Genomic DNA, 12,105 nt, shown 5'->3' with positions numbered 1-12,105 from the left:
GTCACTGTGGACAATACAACAGCAGCACGTCACTGTGAACCTCGGGAAATCATAAAAGACATAAAAGACATACGGCCCTTCTATACTGCTGTGAATGACATGTTTCTGATATGAATTGCACAGGAAAACTGTACAACTTAGACTGCACATTTCAATTCCATATCCATATGTTTGAAACACCTAGAAATATAATGGTGTATACAATACTGTCACCAGTGTAAAAGAATGCAAATGGTGAGAATTGTGCTGTCAATACATTACCGTTTAAAGAGATTTTAAACAAGGGGCACAAAGGCTTACTTCTCAACCATTAAGAATAGAAGTGCATTAAAAATGTGTGTGCTTTACCTCTTTCTTATATCGTAGCTGGTTATAAATTGGCGGCTTTTGCACCGTTTCTATCTTCACCTCTTGCGTGGAGGTGCGATATGATGGGTTACTGTAAGTCAGGTTGCTCACTCCTGGATCTGCAAACTTTGACTTTTTGTGCCTGAAAGAGAGAGACCAAGACCATATAATTGAACAGGACTGAATACTGTAAAACTACAGCACAGTGTGATAAATTAATCACTATCTTTAAAGTATAACAGCTAAAAAGTTAGTGTAAAAAAAAAAAAAGTTATTCTGCTCTGGAAAAGCTCTTTGTGGACTAAGCATTTGATGTAATAGCAAAGTACATACACAAATACAGTAAAGTTCCTAATACAAGCGTAACAGTAGCACTTACAATAACAGACAGATGGTAAAATAGACAATATTGTATCTTAAACAGGCCCTCTTAATCCTTTATAAAGTGGCCCAAGATGGGCACAGGCTATCACCAGTCCAAAAAGGTAAAATAAACATTATATGAGCTTTGTAACTTGAACAAGAATTCCCTTTCTTTACTCTGGGCAAGGTCTTTTTTTATATTCAAAATAACTGATTGTTTGTAAAAACAAAAAAAAACAAAAAAAACTAAAATTAGATGACAACAATTACCTGTATATGATAAAGGCAGCAATAAGAATGAGGAAGGCCAGCATGGTGAGGACTCCCCCAATGATGTAACTCATATGCAAACTTTCTAAAACAGAAACACATTATGGTTGGTTATACATTGCTTGCCAAGGTGCCATACAGTACGTACATCTGTAATGCCAAGTAAAATAGTGTGCTTGAGAACATGGAATGTATGAAATTCATATTCCAGAGGACCACATGTAAGTTGATTGATTCCCATTGCAGATGGTACAGTAACCAGATAAAAATAGACATAATTAACTTAAATATTGATAAATGTTGAAGAGCAGTTCAGCCCTTCCAGCTTACCATTGGAGGGAACTGGACCACCACTCCGCTCAGTGTTACAATTTGCAAGACCTGCATCCTGTACAGAGCAACTAGAAGTAAAACAAACCAAAAATCAGAACAACAACACAAACAAACAGTTTAGCAGGTTTTAGTCTTCGTTGAAAGGATGTGGATCGGAAGGCAGCCAAGCACTGTCTCCACCATTCACACACATTCACATAAAAATTGCTCATTTTTAAATTTTGAAAACATACTTTTTTGCAGGTGTACGGACTGGTGGTGTAGGTTTATCTGTGGAGACACCAGGGTTCTTGTGAGATTTATCAGGCTGAGTAGCACTTGTTATAGAACTGTCAGGCGCTAGTGGTACATAACCTGGAACTGAAAGAGAAATGTAGAATGTATGAGAAAAGAAAATGGAAAAATTCACCATGACTTACAGTAAATATATAGCATAATGTATACGAATTAAAAAGCTAAAACAGTGCACCATAACTCTTACCTGTAAATGACAGTGTTCAATTTTTGGAGCACTGACATACTGATATACTTACTTGTGGAACAAGGTTTTCCATCACTTTCATCCGGACAGGCACAAACAAAATCTGCAGTTCTGGCAAAGCAAAGATGAGTGCAACCCCCGTTATTAACTCCGCAGAAGTTGGTACCTAAGGAAATAAGAGTACATATATATTTAGCAACAATTGAACGAAACAATTGCAGAGATGGCTACAAAGCTTACACTGAATGCAGTTGACGCTAAACAGAAAGAATAAACTAGGTTTCTAAGCGTTATAACATTTTTGACATGCAGGGAAACATTTGGACAGATGGCTGGTGAAGCTTTCATTGAAAAAAAAACTAGATCCTTTTTGGGTTTTACTGGCTGGTATGAGCAAATGATCACTAGAACAGCAAAATAAAAAGACTGTTTACAGATACTGTGGACTGGTTATTAACAGAATTAGTGTGCAGGTCCAGAAACAGAAGGCTCCTATTGGAAATTGGAAATGAATGGACACAGTGGAAAAGCGAGCCTAAGTTTGTTCCTCAGGGAAAAATGAGACTTTCCTTACCAGTCTGCCGCTGTGCTGACACTACAATAATGTCCATGAGTCCCTCAACATTGGCAAGAATGGTCTCCTTGCTCCTTCCTGTGTACTTGTCTACTCGCTGAATAGACTTTGTCTGCCAGTCAGTCCAATAAATCCACCTGTCTTGCTGTGAGAGGTGGGAGACAAAGGTTAGTTTTGAAGACACCGTCTCTGGCTGAGTAAAAAGAAGAAAAAAGAGAGAGAAGAAAGAAAAAGGAAAAGAAAATAAAGGTCAGAGATGAAAGGAATGGGGGAGTAGTGTGTGATTTGTGAAGGGGGGGGTAAAATTTGATGACAGCAGAAAATGGTGAAAAACTGAAAACACATTTTTGCTGTTTGCGCACCTGTGTGAGGGCGAAGGGATGGGAGACAGGGCTGACCAGGACCTGGCGCAGTTTTCCATTGAGATCAGAACTCTCTATCCGGTCTAAGTGGGCATCGACCCAGTAGATCCTGCAATTGAGAGTTATTATAAATCTCACACACCGTACAATAAGACATGTTCAGCTAATTCAGTTTGGCAGCAGCCGGAATTGCAACATAAAACTGAAGGAATCACAGCTGCTAGAATGGCTCCTTAATCCTTCAGTTGTCCGGTCAAATCCCTTAAAATAAACGTGTACATCAGATCCAAATCCAAAACAAAATGGTGCTTTTTAAAATTAAAATGTTTTGTTAGATGTAACACAATGCATATTTATTTATTTATTTTTTTGGGGGGGGGGGTAAAATAAAAACAACATTTTATTATAATTTTATTTTTAGTTGCGAGATTGCAACATTAATCTGTTTTTTCTGCTTTCAAAGTACAGTTTTGCTGAGAGACAGCACTGCCACCTGCAGCCACATAATGGGACAACACCCAAAACAATACTAATATTTTCTCCTGTAACTTCTTCTGAAAACAGCAAATCCTACCTTCGGGTGTCGTAGTCCAGAGTCAATCCGTTGGGCCAGCCCAGGTCAGTGTTGATCAGGACCTTGCGGTCAGAACCATCCAGGTGTGACCTCTCAATCTTGGCAATGTGACCCCAGTCAGTCCAGAAGAGATACCTGTAAGGATCAAAATCTATTCTTCAGCAGCCGCCAGAACAACAGTAATAAAAACTACCTTGCTAACTGGTTTATGTGTATAATTTACATTAGCAATTAGGGCAATTAGAATACCATATGAACATTATACTGACAATATCCTCAAAGTATAGTTCACATTGTAATACTATAGCTGCGGTTCTTACCCCTTCCTTGGGAACACAGCGATGGCCCTGGGCTCGTCCAGGCTGTTGTTAATGAGCACTTTGCGATTGGAGCCGTCCAGCCGGGCTACCTCGATGGTGTTCCTGCCTGTGTCTGTCCAGTATAGATTCCGAGCCACCCAGTCCACCGCCAGCCCATCCGTCGTTTTCAGTCCGTGGCCAATCACAGTCTCCAAGGTGCTTCCATTCAGGTTGGCGCGCCTGGGGTTAGACAAGCAGTTGACACACACATTTGCTGGTATGCACAACACTGATTCAAGCCGTTATTAGTCTTAAATCAAGCCCTTGTCCATGACTAAGGGTTTAACATTAATTTGGATTTTTAATGATACTGAAGATTCTGTATTGTTTTTATGTTTTCTTGTATGGGTGCTTGTGTCTATGAAAGCCTGTGGCTCTTGACCTGCTGGATTGATTTGAAAATGTATGGGGTGGGGAACAAAACACATACAATTGAAGATTTTTATAGCACAGCGTTCCCTCAAAAGACTGAAACTGGCATTGGCAATTGGCACTGGCAATGACACATTGGCATTTCTAGTTAAATCTGAATTATTAACTGGTTATAAAAGCTGATTATTTCAGTTCAGGGTTTTCCAAGGATAAAGTCAGTCCAGGCAGCTCTGCGGCTGTACCTGATGACGTCAAGATACACGTCTGTGTAGTAGACCTTGCCGTCCACGCTGTCGTAGTCCAACGAGATGACATTGTTGAGCTCGGGCACTGGCACGTAGACGTCAGTGTGGTCGTTGGTGTCCAGGGAGATGCGCCGGATGCTGCCACGGCTGGAGAACAGCAGGTATGTCTCGGGGGAGTCGTCACACGTCCGCCCATCGCTCTTCAGCTGGATCCCCGTGGGGCACGAGCAGGAGAGGCTGCTGGGATTGGGGAGGCACAAATGGCTGCAGCCTCCGTTTCTCACACCACACTTATTAAAGCCTGTAGGGAAGATAGAAGACATATCCAATGACATGGCGTTCCAAATCGGCAAGCTCTGCCAGCTGCTGTCATAAAATAACTGGAAGCAAACTGCTGCAGTAAAACAGCACACATACACAAAAACATGAGAAGGATTTCTTGGCTAGCATTTAAAAAGTGGGGCTGGCTAAATCTTGCATTGCAATCCAGGTGATTGTTCCTCTAAAATCTATACATTTTTTTTTGCCACAAGGTCTGAAAAATGGCCTATTGAGTTATCTAAGCGCTGGATAGGAATGGAAGCTGAATGATTAGAGCCAGATCAGAAGAAAAGCCTGGAAGGGAATAGTCCTTTGATGCCAGTTTTGGCCAGCCCTCAGAAGGCTGGCACTTCGCCTGGCATACACCGAAAGCTCATTGTGACAAAGTGTTTCATTTCCTGCGTCGTTGATTGAGCCAACAATGGCACCCCTTTGTTGTGGTATCAAACATAAACAGCAGCAAACAATTGCCTGCTTGTCTTACAGGATCCAAAGCCAGGACCAGATTCCTGAAACAAACTATATCTGGATATTTCTAAAAAAATAAATATTTTGCTCCCAGCAACATGAACTGTAATAGCAATCTGTAAATGTATCTACTAGTTATATTGGTAGTTACTGTTGTAAAAAAAACAAAATCTGGAAAAAAACATAACAAAAACAATGACACACAGTTACTTAATCATGGAAAACTATTAGATTATAACACAGGACTTTAATGTATGCCTAGAATGGAAAACTGAAAGCTGTTTTAAGTAATGGTTTTGTTAAGACACTTATTTTGGTTAATTAAATCAAGGTTGCAACAGATCACAGAACTGTCATGGAAAACTATTCTCAATATTCATAGAACCATTTCTGTTTATAAATGCTTTCCCAAAACAGGGGAACACAAATAGCAGTTGGCCAACCCCATTGGCTAGCATTAGAGGGCAGTGTCGCCACCCTCACAGCTGAAGCTCCCAGCGACTGGTTTGAGAGCATTCGCACCCACCCAGGGGCTTGTTCCGGTCCACGGCCTGAATGTCCATGAGGCCAGGCAGGTTTCCACGCACAGTGATGCTGCTTCCACCTGTGTTCTTGTCTGTTCGCTGAATGCTGCGAGTCTGCCAGTCTGTCCAGTAGATGTGTGGGCCCAGTAGGGTCAGTCCGTAAGGGTGCTGAACTGGGGAGACCAGAGTTCGACGGTTGGCACCGTTCAGGTCAGCTGCCTCAATACGCTACAAGAAGAAAATCAACTAAACGTTGGCTTTAGCAAACTTGAAGGAGGAAATTTAAAGCCATTATCTATCTCTCTCTTATTTAAAATTGTATATACCCCTTTTAAATGGACAGCAGACTGCTTTTACTTTAGATTTTTTTCTCAAAAACATAAAAAGATGACTCATGTCAGCTCTCCTCCCCCTATCATTTCCTTGGTTTTTGATGTCTTTATTGCTTAATTCACTTTTTACTTTCACGGTAAAGTTTCATTGATGATTACAAAAGACAATATATCCGGATTTGTTAGAGCCTCTTAGGACACTACACAAATCACATTCAGCGGCCTATCAAAACTTCTAAAAACACAATGTGATGGATAGGCTTGCCAGGGTGGAAGGTTGTGAATACAGTAAAAGCCTGACACATACCTCAGTATGAGCATCAGCCCACAGTAGCTGGGACCCTGCTTTGTCAATGGCCAGTCCATTGGGCCAGCCCAGGTTGTTACTGATGAGAACCACGCGGTCTGTTCCGTCCATTCCGGAACGTTCCAGCTTTGCATGCTCTCCCCAGTCAGTCCAGAACATATATCTGAAGGAGTAAGAGTAAAACCTGAGTAAACACACACTTAAGTCAAAAACTGTCAGGAGTTAAAGAGGAAAGGGCCGAGGTATGACAGACAGAGTCAACTCTTACCCCATTTCGTGGTAGAGTGCAATGGCCCTCGGGCTGTCCAGATTTTGCCAAATAAGAACTTTTCTCATTGAGCCATCCAAATTGGCAACTTCAATCCGGTTGGTCCCAGTGTCAGTCCAGTAAATCTTACAGCCCACAGCATCCACTGCAAGTCCATCGGTCGTCATTAAACCTGAGACAGGACCATAAGATATCTGTGTGATTCTGCAAACCATCTTGGAGATATTCTGCTCATAGATATAGAATAATACAACATCTTCATCTAGCTAGACTAATACACATGTACTGTAACTACCTACACCTATACATACATACATACAAAACGTTTAATTAAACAAAAAACTATTTCTAAGCAATCTGTCTTACCAGTTGTGATGATATCTTCATACTCTGTTCCATTCAGGTTGGATCTACTTATTTTTTTCAATGTACTGTCTGACCAGTACACCTTCCCTGTAGGGTAGCAAAGAAAGACTGTAAATACACTAATTTCCCTTTTCTTTATATGTTAGTCAAAAAGTTCTAGTCATTTGATCAAAGAATGGTCTCTTACCTCCCTTAGGATCCACAGCAATGGCAATGGTATTTTTCAAAGATTCATTGATCGCAAGAACAACATCGGCAAAGTAGGGGATGTCCAAAGAAACCATGCGGATGTCTGTCCTTCGTGCAAAAATCAGGAAACTGTTCATGCCTAAATTTAACAAAGAATATATTAGTACAGCAAATGCAATCTGAAATAGGGGTGTTACATTTAATTTCCTAAACGTTTTAAAATTTAAGATTGGACTCATTTAAACTTCGAAAAACGGAGGAATGTTAGTGATCACACAGGTAACCCACAGCGAGATAGTACTTCAATAACGTTTGAAATAAATGACTGCAATATTAAATGTACAGGACTACATCCATTTTTCTGCAATGCTAATGTGTACATTAGCATTGCAGAATTGTAATGGAACAAACTATTAATAAACATAGAGGATTCTATATAAACAAAACCAAAAAAAAAAAAGACACAGTCTAGTTACTACTGCATAAACAGCATTCATATTTCACAAGCACATTTCTGATAACGCTTACAACAAATTCTAAATCTTTTGATAACATTTAAAGCTTTGAACTCTAAACTATTAAATAACCCTAATCTGAACAGAGCATGTTTTATAAGGACAGATCAATGACTTTTTACAGCATTACAACAGCAGCAGTATTCACACTCTCTAGAGAAGGGCATTCATCTAGCAGCAGGTGCATCTGAGGGCAAAGTTCACTGAGCCAGCAACACTTCAGGCAGTTCCTGTGGCGCCTCTTACCGTGAGCACAGGTCTTTCCATCAGACTGGAGGGTGATTCCTGTTGGGCAGGCACAGCTGGAGCCCTTGGGCAGGGGAGCCAGCAGACAGAGGTGACTGCAGCCTCCATTACTCACTTTACACACTGATGGCACTGCAACATACAACCATTCAAAAATTGTTAGTGTCTGCAGTTTTTTCCCCTTTTCCAAAAAGAAGCTTTCATCTGGGCAAAGCGGTTTCGCAGATAACCTTGGTATTAAATAAAAAAAAAAAGGAAGGAATCTATGGAACCCCTAAAGGGACATGGTGCAAATTAAAAAAAGGTTAGTATCTCGTGCGCACAAGATTTGAAAGATTGTACTTTTTTATTTTTTTAAACTGGCATTTTTATATTTTAGTTGCTCTATTTCAAAATGCCTAATTCACCGGGATATCCTGTAGGTGGCAGCAAATATACAGAAAACAAAAACTAACCTAACATTCCCAATATAAACCCCAATATATTCTGGAAGCTGAAACAATCTGTCCAAATCGCAGATGTGTGTGTGTGTGATTACCTGGGGACCTGTGCCGGTGAAACATGTGAATATCCATGAGGTTCTCCAGGTTCTCTCTCAGAGTGACTCGGCCCAGGCCATTCAGTTTATTAGCACTTTGGATGCTCTTGGACTGCCAGTCTGTCCAGTAGATTTTGTCCAGATACACAGTCAGCCCAAAAGGGTGGGGCAGTTGGCTTCCAATCAACACCTGCAAGACACACAGTCAGCAAGAAACATTCTAGCAGGGCGAACACGCCTAGAAAAACCAGAGAACAGAACCCCCACAAAGACCATTCCAACTAATTAATTGCATACCTTCTTGTGGATTAGGCTGGATTAGTACAGGATTCCTTTACCTGTCTGTCAGTGCCATCCAAATTGGAGAACTCTATGGTTTTCATGCCAGCATCTGCCCAGTACAGCCTCTCTGTCTCATAGTCAACAGCCAGTCCATTGGGCCAGGTCAGGTTGGAGGAGATGATGACAATGCGGTTTGAGGCATCCATCCCTGCCCGCTCGATCTTGGGGCTGGCTCCCCAGTCTGTCCAGTACATGTACCTAAAGGAAACCAGCATGGATTAAAGCACATGATTGGGACACTACCTAGGAGAAATCAGCATATTAGACAGATTTCACAAGTAGTTCGTTTTGAAATGTTTCAATGTATGCAAATGTCAGCTGCAATGTTACCATGTTACTAACTTAGAGTGCTGTAATAAATACATACATTTCCCTCATGACCAAGAGGTACCTACCCTCCAATGGGATCCACTACAATGTCTCTGGGTCTGTCCAGGTTTTCCCAGATCAGCACAGTCCTCATGCTGCCGTCTGCATTGGACACTTCAACCCTGTCTGTACCTGAGAAGACCAATATGAGGTTTCTTTCTTTCTCTTAAATCAACTTTAAACACTTAAAGTCAACAAGCAACTTTTCTCAACGTGAGTAAAGTGAAATAATGTAACAAGACAGAGCTATATACTGCATATTCCTTATTTCAGGGCATTTTCATCTTCTACAGACATAACTGGAATGCAAATTAAAATTTAGTACCTGCGTCTGTCCAGTACAATTTGCTGGTCACCCAGTCAAAAGCAAGACCGGCTGGACTCTCCAGACTGGTATCCACAACAACCTTACAAATAAAAAAACAAAAATGAAAAACAAGGTTTTAGAGCTTGTTAATACAAATGCAATTAGAACTGAAATAACTAGTTAACTGAAACAAATCACTTTAAAATCCCCTTTTCTTTACACCTGAGACCAGGTAATATGCATAAAGAGCTTAACAGCTAGAAATCTGTAGCCGTGGTTTAATAATGCCAGTAGACATTATTAGTATGACTCAGTGTTAACCGTCTTAAAACATATATACATAATCTGCCCAAAACTCTTCCATTGCTTATTTTATCTTTCTTTTCTTAAGAGACTATATTTTCTTTGTCAAAGAAAATAACAATATTAATTCTGGTTTAAACAATCACAACAAATATAGGGAGCCCGCAACCTTTCTTAAAATGCTTTTCATTATGACATTTAAAATTGCTGCAATCAGTTTCTGAAGACAAGAATGTTAGCTGAGCTGATGTCATTCAGCTGTGGTTTTTATCAAGTCCATTTGCAGAATGTTTCTTATATGCATGGTACAATACAATACTCATGTATCACAACAAGTATTCCAGATTACACCACACCAGTATTCTATTCTGGATAACTACATTTTACACGAAGAGAACCTTGGCATTTACTGTATATTTATAAAACTTATCTGCATAACGTCACATACAGTAAAACAAATATAAACTAAAAACAACAGAATACTGTCAGATAAGAGACACTTGAGGGAAAATGTGATTTAAGAGGTATGTTACAGGGAAGGTCTCACCTGCTGTCTGGAGCCATCCCACTTGGCCCTGTTAATAGAGTCGGTGGTGACGTCGCTCCAGTAGATGTACTCGTCCTTGGAATCCCAGTCCAGGGCCACAGAGCTGCGCACGTCAGCCAGCGGGATGACATCATCAGACTTGTCCTCTGTGTCGAAGCTGATCCGACGGATGTCCGTCCTTCGGGCAAAAAGCAGGAACTTGTCAAGACCTGATCAAAGGCCAAAGGTCTCTTGTCATTCGTCTATGTTTACAACAACAACAAAAAAACCACAAACACACAAACCACCCTGCAATTCAACTACACCCATTAAAAACAGCACTGAAATATGAAAACTTCTAGACAGCAAGGGTAACTTGAAATATAAAGATACTACAGATATGCATTTCTAAGATTACAGTAGGATTTACACAGGTGCTTCTGAATGGGCTTTATCATTGTATACAAGTTAAAACTCACCAAACCAATCACTTGATAAAATCTTGTTTTTTTTAAGCTTAATTTTACCATTAAGTTGTATGTACATGAACAAAAGTGCCAACTGTCTTATAAATTATAGCAATTGGCATGAACTAATGTTTTTTATGACTGGGCCAAAAACCTAAATGAGGCAAAGTTTGCCTTAGGCCATTATATTAGACAGATAGCAATATGTTGAAGTTTTGCTTGCTGTCTTTAAGGGAAGCTACTGATGTCTGAATCCAGAAAGCTAAACATTCAGTCAATAGGCAGAGCTCCACTCACTTTGAGCGCAGTTGAAACTGTCAATCTTCTGGAAACCAGTGGGGCAAGTGCAAGTGAATGTTTTGTTGCTGGGCAGGCAGAGGTGGCTACAACCCCCATTGTTGTTTCCACAGCGGTTTCTCCCTCCTAAAAAAAAAAAAAAAAAAAAAAAAAAGTAAAAAAAATAACACTACTGTCACATGGATTTCATTACAGAGAACCACTGCCTTGGCTTTCCATGCATGCAATTCAATGGCAGCAAATGCCAAAAAAGAAACATGAAACATAAAATGTCACATTTGTGAAACCTTAAATTACTTTAAATCTGAAGTGTGTGTTTTGTTTCTAATCTTATTATTGGACTAAAAAAATACCCCTAGCAGTAAAGCCTCATTCTTCTTCCAGCTCCTTCCCCACATGTACCTGCTGGCTGCCGCTGGGGGTGCAGTGTGTGGATGTCCATGGGGAAGTGGAGTTTGTTGCGGATGATCTCCTGGTTCTTGCCTGTGAACTTGTTGGCACTGTTGATGCTCTTGGTGTGCCAGTCAGTCCAGTACAGACTGTCCTCAAAGACAGTGATGGCAAAGGGATGGGGCAACCCTAAGAATAAACCAAAACACAAATTTAGTTTCAAGTCAGTCACCCAGTTTTCTGGTAAGAATCATCTGAAGATCACACTTAGCAACTCTGGTTTATCAAATGGATAGGGGAAAGCATGAGTCCAACTAATGGATAAAGAGAAACTGAATGCAAATGAGTTTTATTATTTCATTAATTGTCAGCTGGATGTTCCTATAAACTTAGAACTGTAACCAGTTCCTACAGTATATACATACACATAAACCATATACATTAAAAATAACATGCATAGTTTTAATGTCTTTAACTGCAACCTAATGATTTGTCTATGTCAACTCATTTTGACATCAGTTTTGCAAAAGTAGAGCTTTTTATCTGGTACAGGTACTACAGCAGGATTGCAATACTTATTCCAGGTGATGGTTCAGGAAAAAAAAATAGGGGATCTTAACCAAACATCAGCAGCACTTCACTGCTCCAAACATCCACTCTCACGCAATGCCGCTGCACTCTTCTACAAGCTGAAGCACTGGAGATAGTGCGAGCAAGCAGCCTGCAACATCTGCAGAAGCAGCTGCAGG

General features: G+C 40.4%; 1 protein-coding gene across 1 annotated transcript in view; it reads right to left on the bottom strand.

The window, feature by feature from the left end:
* LOC121294831 (low-density lipoprotein receptor-related protein 4-like) overlaps nt 1–12,105 on the bottom strand; it is a 36,204-nt gene that overhangs the window by 1,068 nt on the left and 23,031 nt on the right. The window contains exons 14-36 of the mRNA XM_041218946.1: nt 11,369–11,545; nt 10,967–11,092; nt 10,224–10,432; nt 9,392–9,473; nt 9,093–9,198; nt 8,694–8,895; nt 8,356–8,545; nt 7,818–7,949; nt 7,055–7,195; nt 6,868–6,954; nt 6,502–6,673; nt 6,234–6,396; nt 5,597–5,822; nt 4,279–4,582; nt 3,626–3,844; nt 3,306–3,440; nt 2,732–2,840; nt 2,370–2,514; nt 1,848–1,961; nt 1,548–1,674; nt 1,312–1,382; nt 982–1,066; nt 349–490 (exon numbers count right to left, since the gene is read on the bottom strand). Of these exons, the coding sequence (XP_041074880.1) occupies nt 349–490; nt 982–1,066; nt 1,312–1,382; nt 1,548–1,674; nt 1,848–1,961; nt 2,370–2,514; nt 2,732–2,840; nt 3,306–3,440; nt 3,626–3,844; nt 4,279–4,582; nt 5,597–5,822; nt 6,234–6,396; nt 6,502–6,673; nt 6,868–6,954; nt 7,055–7,195; nt 7,818–7,949; nt 8,356–8,545; nt 8,694–8,895; nt 9,093–9,198; nt 9,392–9,473; nt 10,224–10,432; nt 10,967–11,092; nt 11,369–11,545 (3,464 nt within the window). The remainder of the gene's footprint in view (nt 1–348; nt 491–981; nt 1,067–1,311; nt 1,383–1,547; nt 1,675–1,847; nt 1,962–2,369; nt 2,515–2,731; nt 2,841–3,305; nt 3,441–3,625; nt 3,845–4,278; nt 4,583–5,596; nt 5,823–6,233; nt 6,397–6,501; nt 6,674–6,867; nt 6,955–7,054; nt 7,196–7,817; nt 7,950–8,355; nt 8,546–8,693; nt 8,896–9,092; nt 9,199–9,391; nt 9,474–10,223; nt 10,433–10,966; nt 11,093–11,368; nt 11,546–12,105) is intronic.

Source organism: Polyodon spathula, chromosome 19, assembly GCF_017654505.1.
Source record: "Polyodon spathula isolate WHYD16114869_AA chromosome 19, ASM1765450v1, whole genome shotgun sequence".
In the NCBI taxonomy this organism is placed as follows: Eukaryota; Metazoa; Chordata; class Actinopteri; order Acipenseriformes; family Polyodontidae; genus Polyodon; species Polyodon spathula.
The sequence above is the reverse complement of the archived record's forward strand: the minus strand, read 5'-3'. Positions and strand labels throughout refer to the sequence as shown.